The 15206-nt window shown below is 47.7% G+C and overlaps 1 protein-coding gene across 1 annotated transcript in view; it reads right to left on the bottom strand.

Moving 5' to 3' along the window:
* Positions 1 to 15206, bottom strand: part of PAX2 (paired box 2) — a gene marked incomplete at its 5' end in the record, with an annotated part of 159516 nt that overhangs the window by 33056 nt on the left and 111254 nt on the right. The window contains 2 exons of the mRNA XM_060240963.1: positions 1452 to 1578; positions 4306 to 4481. Of these exons, the coding sequence (XP_060096946.1) occupies positions 1452 to 1578; positions 4306 to 4481 (303 nt within the window). The remainder of the gene's footprint in view (positions 1 to 1451; positions 1579 to 4305; positions 4482 to 15206) is intronic.

The raw sequence follows: 15206 nt of genomic DNA, 5'->3' as shown, positions 1-15206 counted from the left end.
AGTTGGTAAAACATGATTTGGATCCTATTACTGTTAGGTGAATCCGTAACTTGTTGACAGATCGCACCCAAAGAGTGCTTGTGAATGGTTCCTCATGCTCTTCAAGAGCAGTGATAAGTGGAGTGCCTCAGGGTTCTGTCCTGGAACCTGTTTGGTTCAACACCTTTATAAATGAAGGAATAGAGGGAATGCATATTAAAATTGCAGATGATACTAAATTGGGAGGAGTAGCAGATACGATAGAAGGCAGAGTCAGGATACAGGAAAACCGGGCTAAAACCAATAAAATGAATTTTAATGGTGATAAATGTAAAGTTCTGCATTTAGGTAGGAAAACCAAACGTATAATTATAGGATGGGGGAGACCTGTCTTGGCAATAGTATATGCGAAAAGGATTTAGGGACCTTAGCAGACTGTACACAGAACATGAATCAGCAGTGTGATATGGTAGCTAAAAAGTCAAATGCAATTTTGGGCTATATCAACAGAAGTATAGTGCCCAGATGATGCAAAGTGATGCTGCTGCTTTACTCTGCTCAGGTTAGAACTCATGGAGAGTACTGTGTTCTGTTTTAAGAAGGATATAGACAAGCTGGAACGTGTCCAGAAGAGGGCAATGAAGATGGTGAGGGGTCTGGAGACCAAGTCCTATGAGGAAAGGCAAGAGAGCAGATGACTAAAAGTAGATATGATCAGCATCTTCAAGTGTTTGAAGGGCTGTCATATAAAGGATGGTGAAGAGTTGTTTTTTCTTGCCCCAGAAGGCTGGACCAGAACCAATAAGTTGAAATTAAATCAGAAGAGTTTTTGACTAAACATTTGGAAGAACTTCCTGACAGAGTGGTTCATCTGTGGAACAAGCTTCCTCAAGAGGTGGTTTGCTTTCCTTCCCTGGAGGTTTCTAAGCAGAGGCTAGATGGCCATCTGACAGCAATGCTGATTCTGTGATTTAGCCAGATCCTGAGAAGGAGGTCAGGAAGGGGGTTGTATCAGTGCTTAATTCTCATGGACCTTTCTTACATGCGCAGGGAAATGCTGTTTGACACTTTGGGGTCAGACAGCAATTTTGTCCAGGCCAGTTTTGGCAGGGACCCTGGAGGGTTTTTTATGCCACCTTCTGCACATGGATCAGGGGCAACTGTGGGGGGGAAGGTATTTGTGAGTTTCCTACATTGTGCAGGGGGTTGAGCTAGATGTTCCTGGAGGTCCCTTCCAACTCTATAATTCCATGATGGCTTTAAGCAAATTTAACTTTCCCAGGTCCTAGTCTAAGACTCTAACAGTTACACTACATGAGCTGAATCTGTTCCCAGCACCCCCCCCCCCCCCAATATGCTGCCCTCCACCACCACCCCATCCTCACAGGGCCTTTGCTTGATGCATTCAGACCGAAGCTGCCATGAAGAAACAGCAGCAGGCAAAGCCCCTTCCCCAGGGGCAGGCCACTTACCAGTCACTACGGGGTAGGTCTGGGGTCCTGACACGTTGCTCCCCAGGTCTGGATTAGCAGAGGTGGATAAACTCGACTTGACTTCATCAAGACCAGGGGTGAGAGCCGGGAGGGAGTACTCATTGCCCTGGGGGAGAGAGAAAAGACAGCTAGCTCTCTGCTGATGGGCTGGAAGGGAATGGGGGCAGATGTGGGGCAAGGAGGGGGGAGTGTGATGCAACCACTGCGCAGATGGAGCCAGGCAAAGAAGAGGGGGGCCGACCAGGCTTTCTGTGTCCTCCCTCCAAATACAATGGCCTTCCTTCCTTGGCCAGATTCTCCTGGGTTTCCCAGCAGATGAGGCTGCCCAGTGGAGCAGCTACAAGGGGTGGGGCGCATGGCGGGGGGGGGGGGGGAGGGTCGAGCCTGCCCTTTCGCCTGCTTGATGATTCTTGTAGGCAGAGGGAAGAGTGGCTGTGCCGTGTGTAGCTGCAGGTTCCCCTGGGGATTGGTCCTGCCAGAAGGAGAGGAGATGGCTGGGCTGCTGCCCCCCAAGAGCTGTGCGTGGGCGCTATTAAGAGAAGAGAAAGGCTCTTCTTGCTTCCCCAGCCCTTGTGCATTGGGGTATGAAATTGGGGTAGGGGCCGGCCACATGGCTAACAGAAGGGTGGGAGGGGGAACCTCATTGCATTAGAAAGGTTGTCCTGTCCCAGAGGCGGGGGTAATTGCCTTTGCATTGTGTGGCCCCCCAAACCAGACACAGGAACTGGAAGAGAGGACAAAAAAGCAGGAAAAGTTGTTCTGATTAATATTACGTTAAATTAAAACTGATTTTCTGCTCCATGTTGTTCCCCTCCCCGCTGTCCCCACTTGCCATGCCAACTCCCCACTGGCTGCCCTCCTCCGGCTGCCCTCCCTGGCCGGCCACGATTGCCTAGTCATTTCCAATTCCTTCTTGTATTGATCTTGCTGTAGAAATCAGTTTTGTAATTAGCTGCAAATTAGGCTTTCTGCTGGGGGTGAGGCTGCCCCCTGATTTATCACCAGAGTAATTCGCTGTGATCGGAGAGAAATTAAAATGAACTCAATTAGGCTCTGGGTTTGCTTTATGGGCCCCATTCAGAGTTTCTGGGGGAAGAATGACTGTGCTGATGTTTAATAGTCTAATGAAAGTAAATAAAGGTTATTCATTGTAATAAACTCGGGGACTCGGGGATAGCAGGAACCCAATGCCAACCCAGCCTTCACTTCCACAGTGAGTTTTTCACTTGGGGTACTTTAAAAAGGCTTTTGATCTTTGTATTAAGACAAACTGCTCTGGGGATAAAAGGCCAGGGTGTGTGTGTGTGCGCGCGTGTGCCCGCCTGCAGGGGAGGGGAGGGGAGCGGAGGGAGCTAATAGCAAAGAAAGCAGCCTGGCTTCCCAAAGCACATTCAAGAACAGGGCAGTGCCTCCTCTTCCGTGTGCCCTCAGTTGCCACTTCCTGAGATACCAAGCAGTGGAAGAGGAAGTGCAGTGGAAGGTCCTTCGGAAGGCAGCCAGACCTTATTCCTCCTTGACCCGGATCATGCTCCTGGCAAGCAGAAAGCACCAGAACCCCAGTTCCGCCAGGGTGCTTTGTAGGCAATCCCGCAAGCAAAATCCCCTCTTGCAATCTCTTCTGCAAGTGAAACTGTTGCATTCTTGATGACTAGGCATGGGGACAGCATCCACCCAACGGGAACAATAGTGTATTTGCCATAGGACTGTCTGTGACATGAAACAGCTATTTCAGTATCTCATTTTCTTTACTGAAAATTCAGCCAAAATCTTTAAAAAACCCCCAAAATAATATAAATAATTCTGCCAAGTACAGGAGGGCTGACTGAAAGATTTCTATCACAGATTCACAGCCAAGATGTCACTCACTGAGGGGATTCATCTGTGTCTCCATAAAGCCCTCTGCAGAAAGTATTGCTTGAGGGGGGAGCAGTGACAGCAATCTGGCCAGCTGCCCAGAGAAGAAGGGAGTGAACGGTGATGTTAGCACCGATTTTGCCCAACGATGTCGACAGGCAATGTGCACAGAATTAGGGCAGCTGAAGCATCCAGGGCGTCCTTCCATCAGGGTCCCATGTAAAGAAGAGACCACAGCTTTCTTGATAACAACTGTTGATTTTGTTTCATTCAAGGGGGCAAAAATGTATGTGCTTCCCCAGCAATGAAAGCCTAGCCATTGCCCTGAGCACCCACCCCATGCAGTGGTGACTCCTGCTGCCACCTGCCCAGTCCAGGGGAGGGGGGGATCTTGGACGGCTATATTTCTCTCTCCAGCTTTTAATTGTATAACTATTTTATTTGTTTTAATGTTTATGTACTAATGAGTTTTAACGTCTATGAAACTTGATGTTACCCACCTTGAGTCTACTTAAGGAAGGGTGGGATATAAATTTAAGAAATACATTTAAAAAATTTGTCTGTGGAGGGTGGGTGCAGATATGAGAGTATCTGTGAGTGTGTGGGACCTTTCAAAGGAGAGGCAAAGGGACCCCTGAAGAAAAGAGTGTCATGTCATCTGGGTGAATATGTAAAAACGCCCACAATGGAAATGTTTTTGCACTTATCTTGCTCAAAGAGAGTATAAATATACACTACTAACATAATGTCAGCTTAATTGTCATGGCTGTTCCTAAAGAATCTGGGGAACTGTAGTTTGGGTTGATTGCTGAGAATCCGGCTAAGAGACTCCTTAACATCTCTCATGGAATGGTGGTTCTTTGGACAGAGGGATTGGGCTGCCAACCAGTTCTAAATCTGGAAGTCCAGCCAGTGTGCAGTCCCTATTTCCTTCAGTGCCTGCCTGGATACCACTGGCTGCCCTTCCGAGGGCTCACACCTGCTCAGATTTGATGTGTTCCGAGGTCTGGAAAACATCAGGGTAAGAAGGACGCTCGAAGACTCGATCTAAAGCTTCCAGCTGCTGTTGCGTGAAGGTGTCAGCGCGAAGGTGTTTCCGCAAACTATCCACACTACTCTGGGAATCGCCATTGGGGACGGAGCCCTCAGATACTTCTGGGAGATACAGAAAGAGAAAACAGGGCATTAGTGAGGCCTTCCCTGAAAAGTACCCAATGATGTCGCTCAGTTCTTCTGACAAGGGAGTCCAGACACTTCCTCACCACCCACTTCTGGGGGGGCGGGGGTTGTGCTCTTCTCCCCTTTCAGAGAGAAGGGGGGAGGTGCTTCCAGACCCTGCTGGTGATTGTGCTGGAGGTAGCAAGTCCCCTTGGATTTGGGGGCTTGCATCAGCCTGGAATCCTCTTGGCTGCGCAAAAGCACAGTGGGGATGTGGTCGACAGCCTGGAGTGGAGTGTTCATTCCCACTGTTAAAAATGCTCAAAAGGGAGCAAACTGGAGCCGTTAGCAGGGATGGCTCTGCTGCACTCTGAGTGACACCTTCAGCCAGATGCAGGAGAGTCCCTTTCGGGCGGCACTTCCGAACAGGTCTCAACCAAACAGGGCTGGGGGTGTAAAAGCCACCAGCAGCTTTTGCCCATCATGCCCAGCAGCGTCCATCAGGGCCGCCTGCTAGGAGCCCAAACACAGCCCCTCTCTGGGCAAAAACAAATGGCCCTTTCCCACTCTCTTGCCTCCCTCCCGACTGCTCTGTGTCTCTGCTTATATGTGATTATACAATATGATATAATCAATACTGCATTATATACAGTAACCGAATACAATATCACTTGTAAGACCATGGACAATATTACATATTGATTAATCCAAGTACACTGCCTCCCCCTCCTGCCCCTCTCTGTGGAGAACCCTTCTCTGCCCCACTTCATTTCCAGAGAGACAAAGGGGGACTGCTGCCAACCAAGAGCTCTCAGCACAAAACCCATTTCGGTCACCCCTAAACCGAGAGAAAATCTTTACAACTGTGGAACTCAGGACTGGTCCGTTGTGCTCCAGCCCCCAGAAAGGTGACCACGCTGGGCTGTTCCAGAGGACACGGCAATTTCCCGCCCATGAAGCAGAGCCCAGAAACCTTTGTGGCAGACCAGGCTCTGCCTACCCCTCCTGGGGTTGTGACCGGAAGGGGCCGTTCCACCCCACTGTCTCCGAGTATTGCTGCCCCTGTCTCCCATGTCACTGGGAACCTGCCTTGGGGCTTCCCAGGGGTCACTGGGGCTGCCCTGGAGAGTTGGCAGCTGGACCTTTTGCCACTTTTCTCCCTGCCCCACTCCCAGGGCCTGCAAGTGGTTGGGTGGACCACGTGGCACAGAGGGACTTCACTCCCTCAACAGTCAAAGGATTTATTTAGAACTCACAGCTCTTTACAGGCATTTCAGAAGTGAAGGGAAGAATTTATTTTATTTATATTATATTTATATCCCGCCCATTCCATACAGACTCAAGGCGACTAACAGCATAAAATAGACAGTAAACAAACAATATTGAAACAATAAGATACATAACAATGGTGCTACTTCAGGCAGATCATATAATATTTTCTTTCTCACGCGCACAGATCCTGGGCAGTTAGTAATAAAAGCGCTATGGAAATAAAACAACTAAGGCAAAAACCCTCCATCCATCTCTCTTCCTGCCTTAAACTCAAGCCCTATCTGGGTGGTGCAAAAAGAGCAGGCACCTTACTTAGTTTCTCTTGGGGTAGGCTGGTCAAACATATCCCCCCCCCCCCCCAAGATGGCCACCTCTGGCCCAGGAGCAGGGCTCTGCCCACTGCAAGCTCCAACCGAGGACTGCCTGGCTTCCTGCCCAAAACTCATGAACGTCAACAGCAGTTCCCGCCCAGGAAGTGGCTCCCCCTCCTGCAGCATTCTAGGGCAGAGCTCCTCTCACCTTGAGGGACTTCCTGTCCTCTTTAGGGAGTTAGACAGGAGGGGACGGGGGAGGAGGGGATGAGACTAGGGCAAGGCCTGCCTAGAGTTTGAGAGTCTCCTCCCGCCCAACTCACAGGCAGTTAAACTCCCACACAAAATGGCGGTTCTCCACACCCTTTTTTTGCCATTTCTGCCTGCAGGGGGCCATAGAAAGTGAAGACATCTGCACAGCAGAGGAAATGAAGATGTATCTGCAACGTTTAGAAAGTACAGTTTGAATCTTTGACAGACACCTGATCAATTTTGGGCCTTTTATACATTTCTTAGTCACCTCTCTGTGTCAAGCATGGTAAAATTCCATTGTTAATTCATTGCTTTATGGTCCTGCCTAACCTGGTCTGTGAAATATCATGGAAGACCTAACTTTACTGACTTGTTATTCTTTCCCTTCCCCCCTCCTATGCTTTATGGCTTGCAATTAGAATTAGCGAGAATCGAAACTAAGTAGTCGGCACCTTCCCATACATTCCAGTAAGGGAGTGAGAGACATCTGGGTAAGCAAGGACACCGTCCTGATAACGCTATGGGAAAGAAGACAGTTATGATAGTTTATGTCTGAATGCTACCCCGCAACCCCATCCCTTGGAATCCCTTTGAAGTAGTCCTTAAAAGTATTGTATCAATGTGTAGTTGGCATTACTCTCAAGAACCCGTTTTCAAAGTATAGGTCTATCAATAAACGTAGTCTTTGTATCAACTTCGACTCATCATTGAACCCACATGCTTGACACTCTGCCTGCTTGTTCTGGACCCATCCCTTCTGAAAATGACAGGAGACACCCCCAGGGAAGCAGACAGTCACCCTAGGGACTAGTCCTGGCACCGAATGCCTGGTCGTTCCATTTGCTACTGCTGCAATTTTGGTGCCCCATGGCTAGTTGCCCCGTGGGGAAATGAATCCGCAGCCTTGCAGCCCACTGTGAGGGAGCCTGTCCTGCATGCCAAAAGGAATGGCACTGCGGATCCATGGCTCTGCTCCAGCACCCAACAGGGCTCCCTCCTGTGCCCGTGGGGAGGGAAGGGAGTGCAGCAGACACACACACAGAGGCAGACAGAGAGCTGCTGGCACAAGAATCTCAGGGCGTGTGTGCATGAGCAGGCAGGATCTCTCTCTCCCCCTCTGCTGTGAGGTGGCTGCCCTGCAGGACCGTCTCTTTGCTTCCACCTGTGATCTACTTGAAACCCTGTTTTACTGCAAAGGAACTTCAAAAACAGAATGGAGAGAGAAATTGCTGATTTACAAGTTATTATGAAACTTGGAACAAACACCTCCCTAGGACTGAACAAGGATATTGGTTTTTAATCTCGTTACAGATACTAAACTGAGTATAGTTATACATCCACAGTATTCCAATGTATTTCTCTTTTAGAACAGTGTATCAGAATAATTTTTGGAATTGACATACTCAAAATAGGGATATTGGCTGTTTATCTCATTACATATACTTAACCCATTTTTACTATATTTTATTGTATTCCTTTTTCCTATGGCAAACTAGAATGATGTTTACATGTTAAATAGTAAATTAGGTGGACAAGAACATCACTATCCAATGTATTTCCCTTTTACCTGCATTGACATACTCAAATAGGGATATTGGCTGTTTATCTCATTACGTATATGAAACCCATCTTCCACTATATTTTAATGCATTTTTCTTCTAATGGCAAACTATATGTATGTTACATGTTAAAAGGTAAATTAGATGGGAAAAACTTCTGCTAAAGTAATACCCTCTTTTGGACCCCGGCTTATATAATAGAGTGATTGACTGACATTCTCACATTTTGACATATTACTGTTTTATTGCTTTTGCATGCTCATGCTACCCAGATCAAAGGTTTGCTCAATTTCTTAATTTTACTATTCTGTCATTGGATCTTAAATTTGTACCATTTTGCATTCTAACCACTGCCTACCAGCTATACATAGCCCTGCTCACTGTACCTGATTCATCTGATGAAGTGTGCACACGAAAGCTTACATTCTGAATAAAACTTGGTTGGTCTTAAAGGCGCACTTGACTCCTACTTTGTTCTGCTGCTTCAGACCAACAAGTCCCCTGTCTTTCCTCTTCCCAGGTAAACAACAATAAAAACACCTGCCCCCTGGGATGTGTCACCCCTGAAAGAGACCAAAGAACACAGAGCAACACATTTCTCAAGGACCTGGCAAAACAGCTGATCTGGACTGGGTGGCAAAAGGGTCACTGAACTGCAGACAAATATTCTCTGGGCAGCTGATACTCTCTCCCCACCCCCCAGGATCTCGTGGTCAGGGCTGGACCTAATGGAAGGAAAAGCCAGGCAGGAGCCATCAGAATGGTCCACATGCAAAGTGGGGGGCAGTGCAGAGAAGAAGGAAGGAAGGAAGAAGAAGTTGGATTTATACCCCGCCCTCCACTCTGAATCTCAGAGTAGCTCACAATCTCCTTTACCTTCCTCCCCCACAACAGACACCCTCTACTCTACGCAATCTGCAGAATGGGAGGAGAGACATTTTCAAGTCCGTAAGTCCATCTGGCTTTCTGTGCTTCTGCCTTCTCTATCCATACTGCTTCAGTGGCTCAGGCACCAAAGCTGGATTTATTTATTGACCGGGGTAGGGGGTGGGGGTGGGGGTGGGTGCTCTGTCTGCAGTCTTTTCCTTAGGAGAGGGCTCCCTAAATGTCCCTTCCCTCATGCAAAGGCCAAAGGGACCAGTGCCTGCCAGGGCTTTTTTGGTACCAGGAACTCTTTTGCATATTAGGCCACACACCCCAATGTAGCCAATCCTCCTGGAGCTTACAGCAGGCCCTGCACTAAGAGCCCTGTAAGCTCTTGGAAGATTGGCTACATCAGAGGTGTGTGGCCTAACATGCAAAGGGGTTCCTGCTACAAGAAAAGCCCTGGTGCCTGCCATGCACAGCAAAACGAGGGAGTCTTTCCCTCTCGCCCCGGAGGACTTCCTATAAATGGAGAATAATAATAATAATAATAATAATAATAATAATAATAATAATAATAATAATAATAACAATAATAATAATAATAATAAATTTTATTTATATCCCGCCCTCCCCACCGAAGCAGGCTCAGGGCGGCTAACAGGACATGGTATATACCATGATATTATATAAAACAATTATAAAATACAGTTAATAAATACATTTAAAAAACAGTTACATAAAATTTTAAAACTACAATAAATTAAGGTGCTATATTCAATAGGTATATTCCGATGGCTAGATGTCGCTTTCAGGGTTCCTTATAAGCTTGCAGAAAGAGGGTGGTTTTGCAAGCCCTGCGGAACTGGTTAAAGTCCCGCAGGGCTCGCACTTCCTCCGGTAGTTGATTCCACCAGTGGGGGGCCATTATAGAGAAGGCCTGCTCCCTCGTTACTTTCAGTTTGGCCTCCTTTGGTCCAGGGATCCTTAAAAGACTTTGGGAGCTAGATCTTAGTGCTCTCTGGGGAACATGTGGAGAGAGGCGGTCCCTAAGGTAGGCAGGTCCTCGGCCATATAGGGCTTTAAAGGTGATAACCAGCACCTTGTAGCGAACTTGGAATATAATTGGAAGCCAGTGCAGTTCCTTCAGCCCAGGCCGCACGTGTTCCCACCAAGGTAGTCCCAGTAGCAGCCTGGCTGCCGCACTCTGCACTAGCTGCAACTTCCGAGTTCGGCACAGGGGCAGCCCCATGTAGAGGACATTACAGTAGCCTAATCTCGAGGTGACCATTGCATGGATCACTATTGCTAGGTCGCTATGTTCTAGGAAGGGGGCCAACTGTCTCGCCCTTCTAAGATGGAAGAAGGTGGATTTAGCAGTGGCTGCTATCTGTGCCTCCATTGTCAGGGAGGGCTCCAGTAGCACTCCCAGGCTCCTGACCCTGCGCTCTGGTATCAGTGACGCACCGTCAAAGGCCGGTAGGGAGATCTCCCCTCCCAGCCTGCAGCGACCCACGCAAAGGACCTCTGTCTTCGCTGGGTTCAGCTTCAGCCCACTCAGCCTGATCCAATCTGCCACGGCCTGCAACGCCCGGTCCAAATTTATAGGGGTGTCGGCGGTCCGGCCACCCATCAATAGATAGAGCTGAGTGTCATCAGTGTACTGATGGCAACCCAGCCCATGTCTCCGGGCAATCTGGGCAAGGGGGCGCATAAAGATATTAAACAACTTTGGGGAGAGAACTGCCCCCTGAGGCACCCCACAATTAAGTAGGTGTCTCCGGGACATCTCTCCTCCAACCGCCACCCTTTGTCCCCGACCTTCAAGGAAGGAGGAAAGCCACTGTAAGGCTAACCCCCGGATTCTTGCGTCGGCGAGGCGGCGGGTCAGCAGCCAATGATCGACCATATCGAACGCAGCCGATAGGTCTAGCAAAAGCAATACCGCCGAGCCGCCTCGATCCAGATGTCGCCGGAGCACGACCAACACCATGAGGGCGACCAACACCGTCTCCACCCCGTGGCCCGGACAGAAGCCGGACTGATATAGATCCAAGGTGGAAGTGTCATCCAGAAAGCTCTGCAACTGCAATGCCACAGCCCTCTCAATAATTTTGCCCAAAAAGGGCAAATTTGAGACCGGCCAGTAATGAGCCAATTCGGCCGGATCGGATGTAACCTTTTTCAGGAGAGGGCGGACCACTGCCTCCTTCAGGGGCGTTGGAAAATAGCCCTCCGAAAGAGATCTATTTATGATGTCCCGTATAGGACATCTTAACTCCTCCCGGCAGGCCTTAATTAACCAGGAGGGGCATGGGTCCAGATCGCATGTAGTTGGGCGTGCAGTTACAAGGATTCTGTCAACCTCCTCCAAGCTGAGTGGGGCAAAGCAGTCCAGGGTCGAATTAGAAGATACGCACGGAGCCTCAAGTTCGCCTCGAGAAGACAGATCAAATTGAAGACACGTATTAAAGTGCACCCCCCAGAGCTCCAAAAGCCAGCATGGCATCGTAGTTGGAGTGTCAGACTAGGACTCAGGTTCAAATCCCTTCTCTGCCATGGAGAAGCCAGCTGGGTGACCTTGGGCCAGTCACATGCTCTCAACCTAACCTACCTCACAGGGTTGTTGTGAGAATAAAATGAAGGAGCAGAGAACAATGGGAGTCACTTTGGATCCCAACTGGGCTGAAAGGCGGGGTATCCAAGAAGCCATTACGTGATGTGTATCTATGGCCACTGGTGTGTGATTGTGGGAAACAGAGCCAAAAATGGGGGGGGGGGCGGGATTATGTGGCTTAGGCAGGGGAATGAAGAGCAGTTGCCAAAGACAGGACTTAGGCATGATCCAGGAGATGGAGAACAGCAGGGAGACATCAGGCATGGTGTAGCTGGGGGGAAAGAGGGGTAGCTAAGCCCCCAGCAATGCCATCAAAGAAAAAGGCAGCTAAAAGACCAACCTTGCCCCCTCCCATGGGGACTGAAATCCCATTTCCCATCCATTCCCACCCCACAGTGGGTCTGGTCCCACAGACCATCCTATGCATGCGCCTCCTGAGTCCTAGCTCTGGTCCCACAGACCATCCTATGCATGCGCCTCCTGAGTCTATGGGCCAGCTCCTTGGAGGAATGGTCCCCCCATCTCTGCCCTCCATCCACACCAGCTGCTCTTGGTCTCCCCCCCCCAAAAAGGTCATTTGTGCCCTCTGTCCCCATGCCCAAGACCCCCATGGCTGAAGGATGCCCCTGCTCCAGAGGGTCTCAAGGGAGCAAATCCTAACCCCCAGACTGTCCCTGGGGCAGCGAGAAGTGAGGAGCTGACCACAACTGCCCCAAAACTCTATCGAGCCGCATCTCTTGCATGGCTCCAGAAGGGAAGCAAAGCATCCTTCACCTGCAGGTACTCCATTGATTTCATATTTTATTTGAAAAAATGTAAAGACATAATTAAGCGCACAATAATCTGAATCATACAAGCAATGAGCTGGATCCAGCCAGCTGCTTCACTGAGTCTCTCCCAACTCCCCTCCTCACTCTGGCCCCCATCCCACAGAGCATTTGTAGTTGCAGGTCCCATGATTCTTAGCACAGCCTTTTGGGGGACCAAAGAGGACACACCTTCCTTTTCACCAGCGCAAAAGTGGTTGGTTTGCTCCAATCCCATATGTTTACGGGCATGCATAACAATTAAAATCACAATCCCCAAAGATAATTACAGGAATCTGAACAGGCACTTCAAATAAAACTCAGTAGAAAGTCCTTCAAAAGAGCACTTCAAAATGCCCTTAGAGAGGCAGCAAGCCTCACTTCAACTGGCAGCTGTTTGGAATGGGCTGCTGTGGAAAGGCATAGAAAGAAGAGGTACTGACCCAGCTAACAGGTGAGCGGTTGCATTCTGAACTAACCAAAGCTCCTGTTGTCTTTAACAGAGATTGCACCAGGGATCAATGCTGCCATATCAGCTAGGTAAGGGGATAATCTCCCAGTCATAGAATGGATATAAGAAATACTTTAAGCAACAGCAGTGACTGGCCATCCATCAATAGCATGGGATTGAAAAGCACCTCCAGGCTCTTAATTTAAGCCGTTAAGGAAAGGACTCTTCCATCTGAAACTTACGGAAACTTGGTGGGATGACACTCACAACTGGAATATTAGGATTCAGGGGTTCAACTTTTTTAAAAGGGACAGGCAAATGAGAAAGGGCAGAGGCATAGCAGTATATGTGAAGGAGGTATATACTTGTGAGGAAATATGTGAATCAGAGCATGGAAGCTCAGTTGAGAGTCTATGGGTAAAAATAAAAGGAGTAAGAAATAACAGTGATATTACTGTGGGGGTCGGCTATAGACCACCAAGTCAGGCAGAGGACTTGGATGAGATACTTCTACAGCATATTGCAAAGTTCTACAAGAGAAGGGATACAGTGATCATGGGAGATTTCAATTACCCGGACATCTGTTGGAAGTCAAACTCTGCTAAAAATGAAAAGTCAAATAGATTCCTGACTTGTCTTGCTGACAACTTCCTTTTCCAGACTGAAGATGGAAACAAGGGGATCTGCTATCTTGGATTTGATTCTCACCCACAAGGAAGAATTAATTGAAGAAGTGGAAATAGTGGGCACCCTGGGCAGTAGTGACCATGTGATTTTGGAATTTACAGTCTTAGGGAAGGGAAAAGCTATACGTAGTCAGACTTGTAGGTTGGACTTCAGAAAGGCAAACTTTGATAAACTTAGAACTATGCTGGGTAAAACCCCATGGTCAGAAATAGTTAGGAGGAAGGGGGTTCAGGAGGGGTGGGAGTTTCTTAAAAGTGAAATACTGAAAGTGCAATTATAGACGATTCCTATGAGAAGAAAAAATGGAAAAAGCCTAAAGAAGCTGGCTCCATAAACAGCTCTCTAAACACTTGAGAAATAAAAAAGACTCCTTTAGGAATTGGAAGGAGGGCCTTATAACCAAGGATGAATATAAACAAATCACCAGTGCTTGTAGAGAAAAAGTTAGGAAAGCCAAAGCTCAGTATGAGCTTAGGCAGGCCAAAGATGCTAAAAACAACAAAAAGGTTTTTTTCTTATGTTCAGAGTAAGAAAAAGAGCAAGGACACGGTAGGCCCATTGCGAGGGCAAGAAACTGAAATTGTAACAGGTAATGAAGAGAGGGTGGAACTGCTCAATTCCTACTTTTCCTCAATCTTCTCTTCTGAGGGGAACGGTGCTCAACATGGCAAAAACAGAACATATAAGGAGGGTATGAAGTTCCAACCTAAGATCAGCATAGGGGTAGTACATAAACGCCTCGTTTCTTTAAATGAAACTAAGTCCTCAGGGCCAGATGAATTGCATTCAAGGGTTCTAAAAGAGCTTGCGGGTGTAATTTCTGAGCCTCCTGCTATTATTTTTGAGAATTCTTAGAGAACAGGAGAGGTGCCGTAAGATTGGAGGCGGACGAATATTGTCCCCATCTTCAAGAAGGGGAAAAGAGACGATCCTGGTAACTACCGATCCATCAGCTTGATGTCTGTACCTGGAAAAGTTTTAGGACAAATCATCAAACAGTTTGTCCTGGAACATTTAGAAAGAATGAATGTGATTACTAAGAGCCAGCATGGTTTTCTCAAGAACAAGTCATGTCAGACTAACCTGATCTCTTTTTTTTGAGAAAGTAACAACCTTGCTGGATCGGGGGAATGCTGTAGACATAGTTTATCTTGATTTCGGTAAGGCTTTTGATAAAGTTCCACATACCATCCTTGTTGACAAGTTGGTAAAATGTGGTTTGGATCCTGTTACCATTAGGTGGATCTGTAACTGGTTGACAGATCGCACCCAAAGAGTGCTTGTGAATGGTTCCTCATCCTCTTGGAGAGGAGTGACAAGTGGAGTGCCTCAAGGATCTGTCCTGGGGCCAGTTTTGTTCAACATCTTTATAAATGTTTTCGAGGAATTATTATTAAATTTGCCAATGATACTAAATTGGTAGGGGTTGCAAATACACTAGAAGACAGAAACAGGATGACCTTAACAGGCTGGAAAACTGGGCTAAAATCAATAAAATGAATTTTAACAGGGATAAATGTAAAGTTCTGCATTTAAGTAGGAAAAATCCAATGCATGGTTATAAAATGGGGGAGACTTGTCTTAGCAGTAGTATGTGCGAAAAGGAGCTAGGGGTCTTAGTGGATCATACGCTGAACATGAGTCAACAGTGTGATGTGGTGGCTAAAAAGGCCAATGCAATTTTGGGCTGTATCAACAGAAGTATAGTGTCCAGATCACGTGAAGTGATGGTATCGTTTTACGCTGCTGTGGTAAGACCTCACCTGGAGTATTGTGTTCAATTTGGGCACCACATTTTAAGAAGGATATAGACAAGCTGGAACGGGTCCAGGGGAGGGCAACGAAGATGGTGAGGGGTCTGGAGACCAAGTCCTATGAAGAAAGGCTGAAGGAGCTGGGCATA

This window comes from Heteronotia binoei, chromosome 6 (genome assembly GCF_032191835.1).
Source record: "Heteronotia binoei isolate CCM8104 ecotype False Entrance Well chromosome 6, APGP_CSIRO_Hbin_v1, whole genome shotgun sequence".
In the NCBI taxonomy this organism is placed as follows: domain Eukaryota; kingdom Metazoa; phylum Chordata; class Lepidosauria; order Squamata; family Gekkonidae; genus Heteronotia; species Heteronotia binoei.
Note: the sequence above shows the minus strand (reverse complement) of the source record. Positions and strands in the feature narration are given on the sequence as shown.